Source organism: Coturnix japonica, chromosome 13, assembly GCF_054131305.1.
Source record: "Coturnix japonica strain WE chromosome 13, WE-NBRP24, whole genome shotgun sequence".
Classification (NCBI taxonomy): domain Eukaryota; kingdom Metazoa; phylum Chordata; class Aves; order Galliformes; family Phasianidae; genus Coturnix; species Coturnix japonica.
In genome coordinates, this window is record NC_140675.1 from 3,631,735 (window position 1) to 3,650,041 (window position 18,307).

The 18,307-nt window shown below is 48.1% G+C and overlaps 2 protein-coding genes across 2 annotated transcripts in view; both read left to right on the forward strand.

Moving 5' to 3' along the window:
- Positions 1-18,307, forward strand: part of LOC146758598 (obscurin-like protein 1) — a 46,303-nt gene that overhangs the window by 13,636 nt on the left and 14,360 nt on the right. The gene's annotated exons all lie outside the window — the stretch shown is intronic.
- LOC146758600 (C-Jun-amino-terminal kinase-interacting protein 3-like) lies at positions 1,259-16,455 on the forward strand. The gene is made up of 5 exons (XM_085514602.1): positions 1,259-1,610; positions 8,839-8,959; positions 9,235-9,305; positions 9,719-9,810; positions 14,785-16,455. Exons 1-5 carry the CDS (start codon positions 1,293-1,295, stop codon positions 15,071-15,073), a joined length of 891 nt encoding a protein of 296 aa, XP_085370728.1. The 5' UTR covers positions 1,259-1,292; the 3' UTR covers positions 15,074-16,455.

Genomic DNA, 18,307 nt, shown 5'->3' on the forward strand with positions numbered 1-18,307 from the left:
TAAGCTGGAGCTGAGATCTCACAGAGCACTCTGAGGTTTCTCTGCAGCTGTTTTCTGCTGCTGTTACACAGCACGGAATAGCTGGGATCCCCCAGGCACTGCCCTCGCACCAATAACTCCATTGTGCTCAGGATGTGCCAATGTGCTGAAGTCAAACTGTGCCATGTGGGTTTCACACAGATTGAACGCGGGCTGCAGATCTGCTGGCAGCCCTCAGGAGCTCCCCTGCCCTAATCCCACTCTTGCACTCCTTCCCTTCGTGCTCTTGTGGCCTTTAATAACACCGTGACACCTGACAGCCTCCTCCTGTCTGTAAGCTGTCATTTTATGCAGCCGTTTCTCTTCCGTTTACCCCCCAAACTGAAGATGTTTCCCTGCAGTGAATAAGCGATGAGGTTCTTTTCACCTCTCCTTGGACAACTTCCTTTATTGTTTTTTCGGAGCATTAGGGACTCTGAGACCCTGGAGTGTGTCCAGAGAGGAGCAATGGAGCTGAGAAGGGCCTGGAGCTCAGTGGGGTCCTATGGGGGTGACCAAGGGGACGGCAGGCAGCCAGTTTTCCCTGTTTTTCTCTCTGGATCCATCCCCGCCTCAATGGGGCCATCAAACCCTTTTGCTGCAGAACCCGCAGGCACTTCACCTTGAAGGATCATTACCTACATTGAAACTACTGTTACATGCAGGCGCACAGGAGTGCCCTGGTTTTCACAGGCTCTGGGCAGAGACGTTCAGGTCTGGAGGCGTTTGGGGCATCACTAATTGAGCTGCAAAATGAGCTTATAGCTCCTGACTCCTCCCATCCAGAAATATCGCTCCTATATCGGCCCGCGCTGCCGGAGCTCACGGGACTCGGCTCCCCGCCGCCGGGATCGGGTGGTGTGTGCGGGGCTGGGGGTCGGGCTGTGTTGTGCTGTTGTGTTGTGTTGTTGTGTTGTGTTATGTTGTGTGTTCCCGGTGTTCCCCTGCCGCTCTCCAGCTCGGCTCGTTCCGGCCCTGCATCGTTCTGTGACTCCCCCCCCCCCACCCCTTGGCGGCTCCATACATGCACACGGCGGCAGCGCGGCCCGCGCGGCGCACACGGGGATGCCGCAGCTCCGCCCCACCCCGCCCGGCTGCAGCTCCGTCCGCTCAGCGCCGCGTCTCGGTGTCGGGGCGGCGCCGCACGGCTCATTGGGTCCCGTTGGCGGGCGGAGCGCGGTGGGTCTCGGCAGCGGCGGATTGGAACGGAGCAGATCGGAACGGAACGGAGCGGATCGACGCGGGGCGCAGCGCATCGCTGTGGGGCTGGCACGATGCTGGAGATCCAGCTGGATGATGGCAGCGTGGGGGGGTACCCGGGCAACGACTATTGCTCGGGGTCGGTGATGTCGGAGCGGGTGTCGGGCCTGGCCAACAGCATCTACCGCGAGTTCGAGCGGCTCATCCACTGCTACAACGAGGAGGTGGTGAAGGAGCTGATGCCGCTGGTGGTGACGGTGCTGGAGAACCTGGACTCGGTGCTGACCGATAACCAGGAGCACGAGGTGGAGCTGGAGCTGCTGCAGGAGGACAATGAGCAGCTGCTCACACAGTACGAGTGGGAGAAGGTGCTGCGCAAACAGGCCGAGGAGGTGAGTGAGAGCGGCCCAGCGCCAACGGGGCCCGGCATCCATCTTGTGCGCGGCGCCAAGGGCCGGGGATGTGATGCAATGTGATGCGATGATATGATGCGATGCGATGTGATGATGTGATACGATGTGATGTGATGTGCTGCGGCGGTACCCGCATCGCAGGCCGCGCTCCCGGCCCCGCTCCATCCGCTCCGCGCAGCCCGTGCGGAGGGGAAGGGGAATGGCTGGGAATGGCTGGGAATAGCTGGGAATGGCTGGGAATAGCTGGGAATGGCTCCGCATTGCTGCGCTGCCCCGAGCTCGAACACCGGCTGCACGGGGATGACTGGAGGATTCCTGCCGGTTTCGGGTTTAAACGCGGCCCTCAGATGGTTGATGTCTTCCCTGTACTTCCCCTGCCCTGGAGATGATTCCCTGTCTGATCTCAGCGGCCTTTCCCCGGGCGCTGCGGGTCCCGGATCCCCGGGGCTGCGGCAGGTGCTGGGAGCGGGCGGCATCGGGGCACAGCGCCTCAGGCGGGGACAAAGGAGCCGAGCTGAGCGCGCTGCTCCGCACTGAGCGCTCGAGTCCGCCGACACCACCGGCATCTTTCTGGCCATAGGCGCAGCCGGGCGGCTCCGGCCTCCAGCAGGGCCGGTCTGCGACGTGCCGGACACATTGGTACCGCTAGAAGTGTAATGCTGCCGTGTCATCAGCATGTCTTTGCAAAGCTGCTGGGAAAGGAATGTATGCGTCTGTATTGGCTGTGTTTTAACACTGGGAGAGTAGAGGGTTTTTTCCGTCCCAGGAGTCTTGCTCAGAGTCGGGTTTTGATTTGCTTAGATGTGGTAAATGAAATCCCTTCATGACTCCAGAGTAAAGCGCCGTGCAGTATTTCAATGGAGGTGCTCTGGGTGCTGGATGGCGAGGACGTGAGCCCAGGACATTTATCGCCCTGTACTAATGCTGGTCAATTTGGGTTGTAGCCTTAAGTTTTGTGTTAATAAAACTTACAGCTGATCTTTTCAAATTCATATGAAGGCAGGGAGGGATTGAAAAGCAATTCCAAGTGTGGGACTTCATTCCACAAGCCGGTATTTTGTAGCTTCTGAGAATTAAATACTTGGAAATGTGCTGCTGCTGGGGAGGAGTGGGGCTCGGGGCGTGGGGTGGAACAGCCCCATGGATGGATCCTGCATCTTTGGACTCGTATCTTTCTGCTCTCAGTTTACCAGGTACAGGGGGTGCTGCTTCCTGCTGTGCCTGCTCCTGGAAGCAGATGTGGTGACAACATTTACGTCCTGCAGGGACGCTCGGACCCACAGCACGGTGCTGTTGGCAGATGTAAAAGCACTCTGTCATCCTCAGGCGCATCTGAGCTGAATGGGCAAAAAAGTATCTGCATAGGGCCTTGTTAGCAGAAAGGAATAGATAATGTGCTTCTATGAGAACAAATGGGTTTTGCCCCCTGTGTAGCCTCTGCTATCAGCTCACGTGTGTGAGATACAGCTGTCATTCCCTTTGTGTGTGACCAAAGCACACCATTACCTGCAGCAGTTTCCTGTGTGCCTCTTCCTGTGCAGTGGATTACGTGTTATGGAAGTGAAAATCTCTTATGCTACAGAGAATTCTGCTGTTCATCAGCTCATTGTAAGCAGAGAAATGCACCCCCACCAGAGCACGCCTTGCACTTCTGTAGCAGGGGAAGCCCATCTCCGTCCCTGAGCAGCACTCGGCGCTGTGTGCTTTGCCTGTCCTGGGTCTGCAGCTTCCAGCCCCACCTTCAGTGGGGGTTCCACCTCCAGGAGCGATGTTCAATCCCTTGCTGTTGAGTTCTTTGCGTGTATCAATGATCATTTCAACAGCTGCAGCAATGCTGGGGAGCTGGGAGTCGGTGATCACAAAGTAATTTGTTCCTGTATTGCAATATCATGTCATGGGCGTCTGATTACATCGTTAGTTTATTGATGTTAAGTGAACTGAAACCAGCAGTGGATGTTATTCTCTGGCATAAAAGTTGTGTCGTATCCTCCTGTTTCCGCTACTGCAGAACCACCAGATCTTGTTTTACATAAGCGTGCACCCAGCCATGTCCTGCTCCATTGGGGCAGCTTGCACAGCCTTCATTTCCCTTCCTCTGAAGCAGAGGTTTCTGTCTCCATGTTCTGCCACTCATTTCCCCAGGATGGTTGCATTCAGTATCTTTCAAAATACTCTCAGCCAAAAGCGAAGCTTTTCTGGACACTTTGACTGCAGAGTGACTCAATATTTTCCACTTGCTCTAAAATAGGGCAGCAGAAGCACCCGGACAAGAGCACTGAAGTCAGAAGTCCCTTGAAATGAAGCAGTGCAGTCAGTCTGTGATTGCAGGGCTCAGAATGTCACATTTCTTTTCCTTGACCTCCAAAACACTGAAGCTGTGGAACAGCGTCAGCTTTTCAGTATTGCCGTGTTCTTCCACCTGCTTTGCATTGTGTGAGCGCAGGGTAATGGCTGCACCTCTCCTAGAGCCCATTTAAGGGCTGACTGCTGCTGGCAAGGGTCTCTTTCTGGAGATCCCCCCTTGGTGCAGCTTTCCCATGTGAATCCGAGATCTTCTGCTCCAGGTGAGCGATCTTCTTCCCTTCCTTTATAGCACCTCTGTTGTGCCGCTCCTGTCATTGCACAGAGCTGGGGCTGCCCTGTCCCAGTGCAGAGTACAGCACTTCCCTTGTTAATCCTCATGTGGAGCCTAATGCACATCCCACTAACTCGTCAAGCTCTCACTGCAAGGCCTCCCTACACTCCAGGGAGCCAGCAGCTCCCACTATTTAGTGACATCTGCAGCTTATGCATAGGACCTTGCATAGGAATTTTCTTCCTGCTCTGTAGCGGGTGTTAGGATGGCACCCACTTGTAGGAGCACAGAACTGGGAGGGACCTGCTGACTCAGCAGCCCATTCCTCAGCACTGCAGGCAGTTGCATTACAGAAGCTGCTTCATAAATGTATCAGGCTTTGTCTTAAAGCCATTACTTAAACCTCTTGCGTCTGCTCTTCTAAAAGTGACCTCCTCCTGAATTCCACTTTCTTTTTTTTTTTAACTTGCAGCCTGTTTTTACTGGTTTGTTCTTGTGCCAGCATTGACTTTTACTCCAAGTAACTTCTGCCTCCATGAGATATCTGTGCCTTTGAAGTATTAATAGAAACCAGTCCTGCCTTTGGTCTCCATTGTGTTGGTGGCACAAGCCGAGCTCTGCTCGCTGCCTGCTGGAGGAGGGTCAGGTTGGAGTGCCCCATGGAGGGATCTGTGTGCAGCTGGTTTGGGTGACACTTGGCTGTGCCTGGTTTGATCCCTGGGCGTGTGGGGCTGCAATAGCAGGTGGCTTTCCTGGTAGGCTTCAGCATGAATTGGAGTGTTCACTGTTCAAAATGACAATGGTAGGATTTATCTGGTGTGATCACCCTGCGTGTTCACCTGTGTGACATCCTGTTGGCTGGAGATGGCAGCACGTCTGTCTGTCTCCTCACACTGTGTTGCAGCTGACCTGGGGCTCATCTTTGCTTTGTGCTCAGCTCCCTTCTTTCAAGTCTTCTCATTGCAGTCACGATGTTTGCATGCCCTTGCCCAGTCCCAGCTCCTCTCTGACCATCAGCATCGCTTCGTTCCTCCTGTGTGATGTTTTGATTCTCTTCATGAGTGGCATCTCCCAGTCCGGTCTCATCTGCTGCACTCGAGTAGCACCTCCTGCCCTGTCAGCCCCACTTACCACAAGGCTGCCTTGAAGAGCTCTGTTAGCTGCCCGTGCTCCCTTTGTGCTCCTCTACAGTGATCCATGGTGTGCGGGGGCAGAGCTGTGTCAGGGCTGGGAAGAGCCCATCTGCCTGCCCTGGCTCTGCCATAGCACCAGGCCTGCTTCATGGAGAGCATTTAAAGGGCAGAGCATCTCATTCTTCAAAAAAAGGCTCAGATCCCTTGGAATAGGAATCCAGGAGATGGTTTTATTGATATATGCCAAAATAACAGCATTTGATTTCACAGAAGCATTTGAAGACCAATCTACAAATATAAAGTAGCTAACACATAAAAGATGTGCTTGTGAATCCTTGAAATTAGCAAGAGAAGCAAAAGCCCTTAAGGGCTGCAGTTGTCAAGGGGATGTTATTTCACTGAGGCTGTGTGCTCCTGTGCAGGTGGAGGTGTTCCTTCAGAGGAGTGTTTCTCTTTGGGGAGGATAGCAAAGATTTGAGCGTGGGGTGTAGCTCAAAGCATCTGCCCACCAGGCAGTACTGCGTCCTGCCACCAGTGGGTTCTGCCCTATTTCTTTGTCTTGGCCTCCTAAGACAGAATACTGTCAACGTAACTTCCCGAATTGCCAGTTAATTACTGCCCCAAATTGTGAGTTGGAGGCTGCACAGCCTGCATTGGCTCCCTGGCTGACAGCCTTCCTGCAGGTGGGGAGTGGAATGCGGTGTGAGTCCTTCCTGCCCTGCAGACAGCCCCCTCCTCACAGGCACCTGTGCGTCCAGCTGTGCATCCAGCTGTGCGTCCAGCTGTGCGTCCAGCTGTGCGTCCAGCTGTGCATCCAGCTGTGCGTCCAGCTGTGCATCCAGCTGTGCGTCCAGCTGTGCATCCAGCTGTGCGTCCAGCTGTGCGTCCAGCTGTGCATCCAGCTGTGCGTCCAGCTGTGCATCCTCCCTGTTCTCCCGGGCAGTGCATCCCAGCGCTGCTCTCTGCCCAGCCGCAGGGTAAGGTGACGGCTGAGCTGCTGCTGTTCCCGTCAGCATGTAATACGTGCTGCCAGCCAGCCCAGATTAAGACCTTATAATAAGATTTCTGCATATATGCACATCTAGCTCACTCTGCCTGATTTATTGTTAATATGATATGATGGTTTCTGACCGCATGCTACTATTTTTAGTCATTTTCTTCCTCTGAAAGCCAGTAATGCAGGAAGCTCAGCCATCTCCAGTGTACCGCTGCTTTGCAGAGGAATACTCGTTCTTTCACTTAAGATGATTTTGTGCTCGTTGTTTTCCATTTAACGATGAGCGTGTGAACCATGGTGCTGGTTGTAACCTTATCCTGAGATGTTAGAGACCAGCGATCCTGCTTGAAATCCAGGGAGAGGATCCAGCAAGACTAATTTGTATGTGTACAGCAGCATCATGTTCCATCATTACTAACTGTTAAAAATATATCTGGCTCCTATAACTGCTGGAAAGTTATCCTTTGAAAGCAAGTATGAAGGGATTGGAAAAAATAGTAATGCTGTGCTCGGCTTTGCTCTCCCAGGACAAGTGGGAGTGGGCTCTTTGTTCTTCCAGTTCACCCATTGATTTCATTGTAGTGGGGTAGAAAAGAAAGGAAGATTTTCCCTTCAACATCATTTGAATTACCTGTTCCTGAGGCCTCACTTCTTGAGCCTGTCCAGGCTCCATGGCATCCCTTCCTTCTGTTCTGGTGCAGTTTGTAAACATATGTGTGGAAAATAGATAGCTGTGTGTTACTGTCAGTTAACATCTGCAATGTTGAAGTCACCCATAAGGACCAGGGCAGCTGGATTTCAGGTCTCTCTCAGTTCCTTAGAGAACAGTGCCTCCATGTCCCCATGCTTGCTGGGTGGCCACTCCCACGGCACCCACTTTATTTGCTTGTCTTGACTTTCTGATGCAGGGGGAGACACTGGCTGGGAGATTCTGATGGAGGAACAGCCAAGAAGCGTTTTGGAGCCAGACAGAGTGAGGAGCCGTTGGGTCCCTGTGCCCAGAGCTGGTGTTCGATCTCCGTAGATGGAGCAGGATATTGCTGCAGTGCACTCACCTGAGATGCTCTTCTTCCCTGAGAACACTTAGAGTGGCATTAATTTTTATTGCTGCTGTCTCTGTTTCTTCTCCACGTGGTCGGCTCATTGCTAGTTTGCAGTTTGTTTGAGTACTTTGAGGCTGCAAGACAGACAGGACTAAGAAGAGCCTTAGTGTGGAATGTTTAATCTTCCAATCGGTTTCACTAAACTAAACCAAAGCAACGGTAGCAAATCCAGGAACCCTATTAAAGTTGACCTACATAGTGGGAATAAAATTGGTCTCCTGCTTTCTTTTGCTTCCTGTTTTACTGTTGAGAGTTCTGTGAATGTTTTCCTTAGAGTCAGTTAAAGTTTATTGCTACTCCAAGCACAATTCCTGCCTGGCTGGGTGGCACACGCCTGGGTGGGGAGCTGGGAAGAGATGGGCACCTTGTGCCAGGAGAGCTGCACAAGAGTGAAAGCCAAGCAAGTGAGAAGGGAGAGGGATTTAGCGCTGGGCTGTAATTGGAAGTTTGTCAACAGAGCATTAGCATGGAGTGCTTCCAGCAAACCCTGAGAGGGGGCAGAGGGAAATACTGCTTTTCTTAGCATAGCTTCAACCAGTCCAAACCAAGTGAAATGGCTTCTTTAGGCCTGTTGCTCAGTGTGGCTGTCTTGGTTAGAACTTTTTCTTTTTTACTGATGCCCAGAGAAGACTGGCTGGGATTTTCTTGCTGTGAGGTCTCATCACTCACTGCTTCCATTCTGCACCAACTGAGGCATAACTCAACTTACAGAACTGAAAAAGTAAGACTCACGTTTTTCTTAGCAGCTCTGGAGCTGAATGTGCCATCCTTATAGAATCACCTGTCAAAGTTGCTCTGGTTTTTACCATGTAACTCTCTACCCCTTCTCTGATGTGTGCCTGAAAAAACCTCTGGTCTGAGATCTGGGAAGTGGATTGCAAAGGAGACTGAGAGGTGTGATGGTTGTGGGTTGGTTTTCCACAAGGCTTGTATGTTTCCTGCAAAATTTAGATGCAACATCATTAATAGTGGGAACTTTCTGATGTCTGAAGGAGATTTCTGACGTAGGCACTTCTAAATGCGTGACCGTAGACACAGAATTTGGCTTTTCTGACATAAAACTAACAGGAATCCAAATTCAGCCTAGCATGATAAAGGTGTTGTTGAAGATGATGGAACTGTGTTGGTTTACATAACTTGCATTGGCCAGCAGATTATATCTTAATGATACACAAAGTACATCTTTTACTTTATTTTAGAAGATAAGTATTTCTAGCTTGAGTAAATGCTGTTTTAACTTAAAGCACATAGAAATTCTTATCTCTTGCTTTTTTTGTGTGTGTACATATATATATGTATATATACGCACACATAGTATAGGAGGAGAGAAGAGGAAAAGTCAAATACGTTTAGGTCTGTTCCTCATCCTTGCTTCCTTCTCTGGTTTTTCCCTGTACAGAAGTTCATAGAGTTTGAAGATGCACTGGAACAGCAGAAGAAAGAGCTACAAATCCAAGTGGAACACCTTGAATTTCAGACTCGACAGTTGGAGCTGAAGACCAAAAACTATGCAGATCAGAGTAAGCAAAGTTGTGCACCAGATACGATTATGTAGTTTGCTTTCCATGAGCATATACTTGCAGATATTCTTCATGTGCTGTTTTTTCTTGTTTGTTTTAATGTAGTTTGTGGAAAGCCTGAAATCTGTGGCTGTCCCTTCCTTTGGTATAAAAATCAGAGCAATCTACAGGGTGCGACATATCCACACTAGTGTAGTGCAGGTTTCATTGCTTCTCTTGCATGGAGCATGTCTAGATCTGTATGTTAGCTGATGGGTGGAATCTTTTCTTGGCAGTTTCACGGCTGGAGGAGCGTGAATCAGAAATGAAGAAAGAGTATAATGCTTTACATCAGCGTCACACAGAGGTAAGCTGTTGCCTGATTCCTTCCAAATAAACAGACTCTTAGCTTACCCATAAAACCACATCAGAGAATTGGGTTTTTCATCCTGACAGTGACTAGAGCTTCAGAAACTTGAGAGCATCAACATTATCTGAAGGGAGGGTGCAAGGAAGATGAAGCCATGCTCTTTTCAGTGGTGCCCAGTGCCAGAACAAGAATCAGAGGGTGCAAACCGGAACACGGGAGGTTCTGTCTGAACATCAGATAGCACTTTTTTAAAGAAATTTTAAGGAATTGGAAGTAAATGCTGGAAAACAATATTCAAAAAACAGAAATCACAGAATATCCCAAGTTGGAAGGGACCCATAATTATCATGGAGTCCAATGGAGTCTTTTGTTTTATTCTGTTTGCCTCACGTATTTTTTCCTCTTCTCAGATGATCCAGACCTATGTGGAACACATCGAACGATCCAAGATGCAGCAGGTTGTGGGAAATAATCAAACTGAGGGCAGTGTACCTGGGAGAAGGTAGGGCCATAACCTCTCCATATAATGTTTGCCATCCAGGAACTTATCAAATGAGTGCATATTTGCAAGAGAAAGAAACCAAAGGATCTTTCCCTGTGGGCATGGATTGTACCTGAAGCTTTTTGTAATGGGTTGAGGGTGAGTTGTGGATAAGTTCTCTAAGGTTTGACAGAGAGGAGTTTTTTGTGTTCTGTTACAAAGCTTAGACTTCATTGTGCTGCTGCAGATGGACGTCTTCTGGAAAGCAACGTTTGTGTTCTCAGGTATCATGTATAAGACTGATCCATAAAATGGATGGGGATGGAAGAGAGTGTTCATTTGTGTGTGTCTGTGTGCATGTGTGATAGACAGCGAAACTGGAGTAGTTAAACGCATCAGCCTTTATGTAACTTCTTCCCCAGTTTCTTAAGGGAAGATTTATCTGAGTCAGTCACTCAATAGATCTAGTTATGCCCATGAAAGTGCTTTGTTTTTTTCCCCTCTGTTTTCATAGCACCAAAGTGATCAGAGCCAGCCTCTGTTTAAAGGAATGGCAGTAGCAGGAAATGAAGTGCAGTATATAAAACCACTCTATTAAAACCACATATAAAAAGATAATTTCAAATGAAGAAAAGAAGAAATATTCTTCCTATTTTCTAAACATAAGGTTATTTTAGTACCTTCTGTTTAGATCCGTAACATTTAAATACTAGTGTGTCCATTAGGTTTGGGATAAAGAAAGTGGAAGGAAGTGTCAGGTCTTGAAATAAACAATATAAGCTCTCTGGAAGCTGTGGCTTCCTTTTGCTGGGTTGGAGTGCCTGGGAAGGAACTCAGATCATCAAGGTTTTGGTTGTGTATTGTAAAACAGCAGAGGAGATAGCAAGAGAGATACAAACTGCTCCCCGATTCCTTGCAGACGTGATGTTCCTTCCCCAGCCAGTGCTTGGCCTCCTGCCCGAGCATCGTGCTGTGAGGGGAAGGTTTGGGGGTCAGCCTCTGGTTCTGTACTGGTGCCTTACTGGTGTGAACACAGGGCTGCTGGGGGGAACGGGAGTTTTGTTCAAAGCTGTTGGTAACGTAACATTGTGTTAGAAGGAAGGGAGGATGCTGAAGGAAAATGGGCTCTGTAACTGCAGAACATCCATGTTTGAGACTTCTGCTGGGCTGTGTGCCTCTGCTGTCAGATGTCTCTGTACAAGCTCTTAGGCACACCCATGGTGAAGGAGAAACAGGGTGGATTAGGTCTTTGTTCAGTCCAACTCACCTCTCCCACCTACCTGAAAGGTATGAATGTTTGTAGGAAGAACAGCTGTGCTGATGTGTGCGTTTCTGTCTTGTTGCCATCTCCATGTCTCAGCTGGGAACAGGGGGAGCTGGGAATTGCTGAGCTGGCAGGGTGCAGCATTGCAGGAAGCCAAGTGTCAGTGTGTGGTCCTGTTTCTTTTGTTCTGCAGAGAGCAGCTCAGCTCTCCTGCCATGGAGAATATCCAGCAGTGTTTCAGGGGCAGCAATATAGCAGTTTGAAGCAGTTATACCCTAAACTCCAGAGGCAGAGAGACTTATCTAGGCTTTCTCCTGCACAAACTCTGAAGGACAGCACAAATCTGTAGCGGATCTAAAAGGAACTGGAATAGGAACATTCTGATCTGGCTGAGTTCTTTCCATATAGTAAGTTCTCAGTGCTGTGTTTTCTGCAGAGCAGTAAATTGGTGTCATGTCAGAGAGTGGCTTAGAAAAATAAAACTGATTACAGAATACAGTGTAACCCTTTCCCATCTGAAGGTAATGCTTTTCTAGCAGACCAGTGGAAAAATATAGAAATCTATACAAGGAAAGAAGAGCAGAAGCTGGATGGTGGCCTCTGTAGGTGAATGGAGGCAGGCATGATGGGTATGGAAAGAGAAGATATGGGGTGAAAAGAACCAGTAGGTTGTTAGGATTGTGAGAGTGTGTGTTCCTGACAGCTCCCTCAATAGGTTGTTTCTGTTTTCCTCTGCCCCAAACCAATCCTGATCACAGCTGTAATGGTTGGAGTGTGTTAGGCTGGTTGCCCCCCCACACCCCGTTCTCTGGTATGAAGGACAAACCTTGCACTGAGGATTGTCTCTGTGTTGGAGAGATGCTATTCCATGTAACGTGTTGCTAGTTCCTGGAAGAATGGGAAGAAAGAGCAGCTCTCTGTGTCTGTCACAGCCCTTGCCAGGCCTCCATCTGAATCTGTAGGAACAGCAGCTGGGAAGTGGGTCGTTTTCCTTCATTTCAAGCTTTGGGCTGTTCATGTGTGCTGTATTTGTGTATGTTTGTGCCTTTGAGGGTTGTGTGGTCCTGTGTCTGCACAGCTGCGTGTGGGTGAACACCAGCACTTGTGAGTTGGTACACTGATGTGTTTTGGGGGGGATATGGGTGTAATCTCTCAATGTCTTCCTACATGTTTGTGAGTGCATTTGGTTACCTTCACCTGTGGATGTGCTTGGGTGTGTTTTATATGGTAGACTGTGTAAATACATATTTGCATAAGGCTGTAAATGCACCAAGGGTGCTTCCTTGTCACTTGAGAGAAGATGGTGCAAGAACTGCTGGGGTGTGTGTGTGTGTGCTGCCATCTGAGGAGGGGAATGGGTACAGTGCACACCTCCAAGTAGTATGAATAAAAGTGCATGCATTCGCTGTCTCTGATAGGGCTGCATGTTTGCATGACCTTCATTCTCTAATAGTTGTTGTTGTGTTTTTTTGTTGTTTTTTTTTTTTTCTTGCTTTTTGTGCAATTGCTGCTCTGTTTTGGCTGTTACGTTTGTCGCTGCAGTCATCGCCAGTCATGGAGGAAAAGGTAAATCCTACTGCTATTTGTTAATCATAGTTCTGGAGGTTGCTGTTGGGTGGTCGTGGTGTGATGCTGAAAGGTTCTGTGCTGGCCTATTTGCCCTCTTTGTGTACTGACATCTGCATTAGATTCACTCACATGGCACACTTCCCTTGGCTGGTGCAGAGGGAGCCAGCAAGCTGCTACATCAGGAAGGAGCTCATGCACCCAAAGCAGAAGGGGCAGAGGCTGGATTCCAAACCGGGATCATCCCTGTGTGATTGGACATTTGAACTTCACCTTCCAGATTACTTTAAAAAGTTGTCTTTTCTCCTTTAAATTAGAATCATCAAATCACCAAGGTTGGAAAAGATCCCCAATGATCCAAGTGTCCACCTACCACCAATATTTCCCTTCTAAACCATGCCCTGCCTACCGCATCTACACGTTTCTTGAGCACTTCCTATATGAGCACAAAATACACCTCTTTTCTAAGCAGGGCAGGAAATGCGTGTCACCAGTAACTGTCAGAATGCACATCTGACTTTGGCTGAGGCAGTGAGTTCTGCACCCTCAGCCTACAAAGAGGGCTGTTGCCACCTTGCAATGATGGCAAACCTAGTAGTTCTGTTACATTTTCTAAGCTTTAAGGTCTTACAGGAGGAGCATTCTGATCCAGGTTTTGGCTACTGCAAGCCCTTATAGAGGCTTTTGCTGTTTTCCTCACAACATGAGGTGGAACTAACCAAGTGCTCAGAGTCCCCCTGGACCAGAAGGACGTGGGTGTATGAAAGTCACTCCAAAGGGCTGTAGTCAGCACTGAAAATTTATAGCAACCCTGAGGATATTCTGAACTACTCTGGGGACTGGTAACACCAACATCAGGACTGTGAAACTGAAGTTATCTTTCCTGCAGTTTTTCCTTGATGGGGCACAGTAAGCAGCCATTCCAAGCAGGAGCCATGCTGGCACAGCGGTGCAGTGCGCCGTGTCAGCTGGACAGTGCTCAGAATGGAAAGGCTGAGCATTGGTCTCTTCCGTTAGACATTTTGCTTTCACTTTGTAAATGAACTCTTTTCTGCCCCTGCCATGTCAGTGTGTTTGAGTCAGTCCTGGGGCAGCCTCAGATGCAGCTGCAGTTGTTTTTCACCCGTGGTCACAGATCACAGGATCACAGAACAGGTTGGGTTGAAGGGACTGCTGGAGGCTGCCGGTCCCACTGTGTGATGGTGGTAGCTGAGCTGAGTCTTGGTGAAATGATTGCTGTGTCCAGGAGCAGTGCTGTACTGGGCTGGCATGGAGCCTGATGGAGCAGGGAAGCAGATCGGTGTCTTGCAAGGAGGTGTTGACTGCTGCCCTGTTTCTGGAGTGTTCATGCTGACAAGCTACTTTCTTTTTTGAGTTTCCACCTCCACTGCTTGCTCTACATTTTCTCCCACTGGAACTTGGTCCCCAAATCTGTGCCAGCTTCCATATTGAGAATCAAATCCACAGCTTGCTGGTCACCTGCACTTGCCAGAAAGGAGAGTGATAAAGAAAAAGTAATACAGACATCTGGCTTTATGAGTGATGCATTTATTTATAAGTTTGTATAAATTCTGAACTTTGAGAAGACTGTAGTTGGATATGGAGGAGGAATCACAGAATGCAAGTATTACTTCTCTTGCTTAGTATTAGAAGTGATCCAAAACCCACTGATTTCTGCTGTTGGTGCAAACCAGGTTTGGGGTGGAATGTGCAGAAGTGGCGTGTAGGTGACTCACTTCAGCCTCTTTCTTCGTTCAATGATGCCCATTTTGTTGTGGGATTGTCTGCTGTGGCGTTTTCCCACGGTGCACCCATTTCTCAAAGGACACATTGGTTTGAATTTGCTCGGTTTCTTTGCACTTTTGCTTTTCCTTCAAACACTGCATGGGGGTGCTGATGTCAGTTGTGCCTGTCCTGGTCACTTGACCCCCTTTGACTTTCTAGGCAGATGGTTGGCTCTACCTGTAGACACTCTGGGTCTGAACAAACAGCACCATGGAGCTGTGGGTTTGGGAATCCACACAACTGCTAAGCTGGGGCAAGGAGTGCGGTTCAGTTTCTAATGACTAACATTTTGCATGAGCTAGTGTGCTGTTTCTTTTGTGTATGAAGCTCGTAAACAGCTAACAGATTGGCTTTCCCTCTCTCTCTGTTTCTCTGTTTAGCAGGAAGGAGCGTCCTAACTCTCTGAATGTCTTCCCCCTCGCGGATGGCATGGTACGTGGGCAGATAGGGGCCAAGATCGTCCCAACACTGGACCACTGGCACCTGAGTGGCCTCGGGCAGCTGCAGTCCAACTCCAGCTACAAGGTTTTACAGACCATCACAGAGCAAGGGTTTCCCACTCTGCCACTGTCAATAGCATCCATGTTTTCATTAAGGTGGAGGTTAACCTGTGTCCATAACCCTTTGCAGCCTCTTCCTGCTGTGAGTTTACTCTTGTGGTGGCTGTGATGAGGTGGGAGGATGTCCCATCGCAGATCTGGTGTACAGTGTGGGATGGATTTATAAGGCTCCTCATGCTTGTTACCCCCTTGTCTCAGTGTTAATCTCTTGGCTGGCCCTAAGTTGAAAAGAGTATATGTGAGGACAGTTAGAAATATAGTGAAGATAAAATCCTTACCTTTTTTAGCTTATTTGTGAGAGGAAATGATGGAACCTGCCTCCTCTCTTTCCCTCTCTAAGAGCAAAGCTTTTGCTCCTCAGATGGGGCTAGAAGTAGAGTTACTCTTGCTCTTCAGCAGTTGTTCTTTTTGTCTTACCACTCTTCTGGCCTTCCTATTTTCAGCTAAAAGGGGTACTAAACATCTGACTGCCCAAGTCCTGCACTGTGCTTTTAAAGCTCTTCACTTCCTCACACATCTGGTCTGCAGCTCTAGTCTTGTGCTGTCTATATCCAGTACGCCTGTCACATTCAGTGCACTGCCTTCTGCACTGGGGCTTGCCAAAAGCCTCACAGCATGGCAGCCACACCAGAGCAGCTGGATCGTTGTGCCTTTTGCTTCAGGTGCTGTGCCATTTGGAGACTGGTCTGAGTTCAAAGACCCAGAGATTGTGCTCTTAGTTGACAGATCTGTGCATTTATTAACAGCTGAGGCCGCTCATGATGAGCCATCTTTCCCACATTCTGTGCCTGCAAACTTCTCAGTCTTTGCTCAGAATCCTACCAGATTCTTAAACAATGTTTCCCAGGTGCCTGGTGTCAGCCCTGACAGCCAGTGATGCATCCACCCAGCATGGCTTGCAGTGTGTCCTCCCTGCAGAGCTTCTGGTCTGCTTTAAAGGTGTCTTAAAAGGCACTAATCAGATCCTACACTAATTTCTGGAGAGCTTTACTGCAGTTAGGGAATAGCAAAACCACAGTGCAGTGGGATGTGGATGTGAAGGTGTAGCTTCAGATAGTCTGATGTGTGCCAGCACATTGCTGCACACAATCACACGGCAGCCAAAATGTACAGAGACCATATTTGTACTTCTGGAAAAAATTTATTCCTTTGGATCTCTGAACAGCACTGCACACTGTGGTATGGGTGTGCTCTTGAGCTCTCTGTTGGTCAGGCATGTGTGGCAGGTGTAAGCCTTTAGAGGAGCTGGAACAAAGTTGAGGTGAGATCCACCTTCCAGACTACTGAAGGCATCATTCTTTCAGAGATATCATTGCGGGGCTTCTGAGAGGTTTTCAGTGAGAGCTGAGGGGAACTCAGCAGTAATTCAGGATCTGCATTGCAGGAGAATACAGCGGGAATCCACATAGATTGTAAGCTTTGGTTTCCAAGCTCAAGTAATGGAGAGTTACTGACTTGATGACTTTGTCATTTATTATTGGTGATGTCAGGCAAGAAGTCCATTTCTGGTAAAAAGAAAACATGCAGAAATAGTACCGTGCTGCTCTACATGTATTTGATGGGTGGGTCTGGAGCTTGTGTTGATGCTTGCTAGGAAAATTAGAAGTGGGAAACACAATAAGGAGGTCAGCTGATAGTGTGCAGATAGAGCTCGGGCTATGGAAGACTTGGATAGCTGGGGTGTTAGGGAGGATTTCCTAAGGCTGTTGAAGAAACATATGAATAATTAAAAGGACTGATTATCTGACTCTGGATTTGCAGTTTGGAATGGAAAATTTTCCTCCTGCGAGCTACTTGTGTGCACTCTGACTAAAAATGCTGTTTTTCAGCTCTTCTGCATGGCTGAAATCTCAGCAGTGGTGCTCGTGCACTTCTTGCTTTTTCTTCATCTGCTCTGATATTTCACTGACATCGACTGCAGACACGTAACTGACTTTATTTTCCCAATTGTCACGGGTTACTTAGATTTACCTATGCCCGTGACAGGGGAAGCCACCCTGTGGGCCCCCCTCCCGGGGCCCGGAAAGGAGGGGGAAAAAGGGAGTGGGATAAAACAGCGACAATCTAAGGAGGAAAAACTTATTTTACTAAATATGATACCGAAATACAAGATAACACAATATAATATAATTGAGGCTAACAAATTGAACGAAACAGAGAGAGAGAGTCCCCGAAAACCGAGAGGCCTACTGTGAACTCTAGGCGACACGGCTGGAACGCTTCCCACTCTCCGAGAAGTTCGAGAGAAGAAGGAGGGCACTCCAGCCTGGGAACGAGATTATACAGCGTCCTGGTCCCGTGACTTATCATTAACCCCGTTGTTCTCTGGGATATGTAGTCTTCTTCTGTGGACTGCACATTCAATAGAAGTATCCATACTTTACATGATGTTATGATGTGGAATACTGATAGCAAAATTACAAAATTACAAAACCATGACACCAATATGTGTATCTTGACTTTTCTGGCTAGTTTTCCTTCTTACGGGGCCATACATTAGTTATGTTTTAATTGTACTTGTGTACTTATTATGACTATTTTCTGTTTAAGTTGCTGTCATTTGTTATTTTCTTTTTATATTCAGTTGCACATTTATTTTACATAATGATTTGGAGATGAAAGTCCTTAACGTTTTTGTTTTTATGTACTATGCTTTCAGTGTTATAACCATACAAGTGTGACTACTCATGGTGACATATGACTGCTATGAATGTTGAGCCTTTGCAATGCATTTTGGAGGTCACTACTGCACATTTGATGTTTAGGAGGTTGACAGGTATGGCTGTAGGTAAGTGGTGGCTGTGGAGTTTTCTTTGGGTGAGCTCTGGGCAATGCAGTGTGCCTCCTGGACTGCAGAGGAGAGCTGTACAGTCGGTAAAATATCTGGAACAGTAATAGTGGAACAATCAGAAGGACAGTAGAAGGAAGATACCAGCGAAGTTTAATAGATGTTCTGGACTGCGAAGAAAAGTGCCTTGGTAGTGTTAACATTTGAGAGGAATTTCTCCAGGGCAGGTTGGTAGTCTTAATAAAGGACACTCTCTAGATGACTACAAACTACAAGTGTATAATCACAGAGTGTAATTACATTTGTAATAACTCCCTGATGTGTTCTGGGTGAGAGAAGGATAATGTCAACAAGCAGGAAGCTTGTATTCTCAATACAAGTATCACTCTATAGATGCTGTAGAACTTCTAAATGACATCTAGATCCCAAGTCCAAGAATTGACATCTACACATCCCTTTTGCAGGGCTGAAATTCTCACAGACTTCAGTTATGCTTAAAGGTTGTGGGTACAAGAAGGAGCTCTGAATCTGTTCATCCAACAGAAGTGTTTTTTT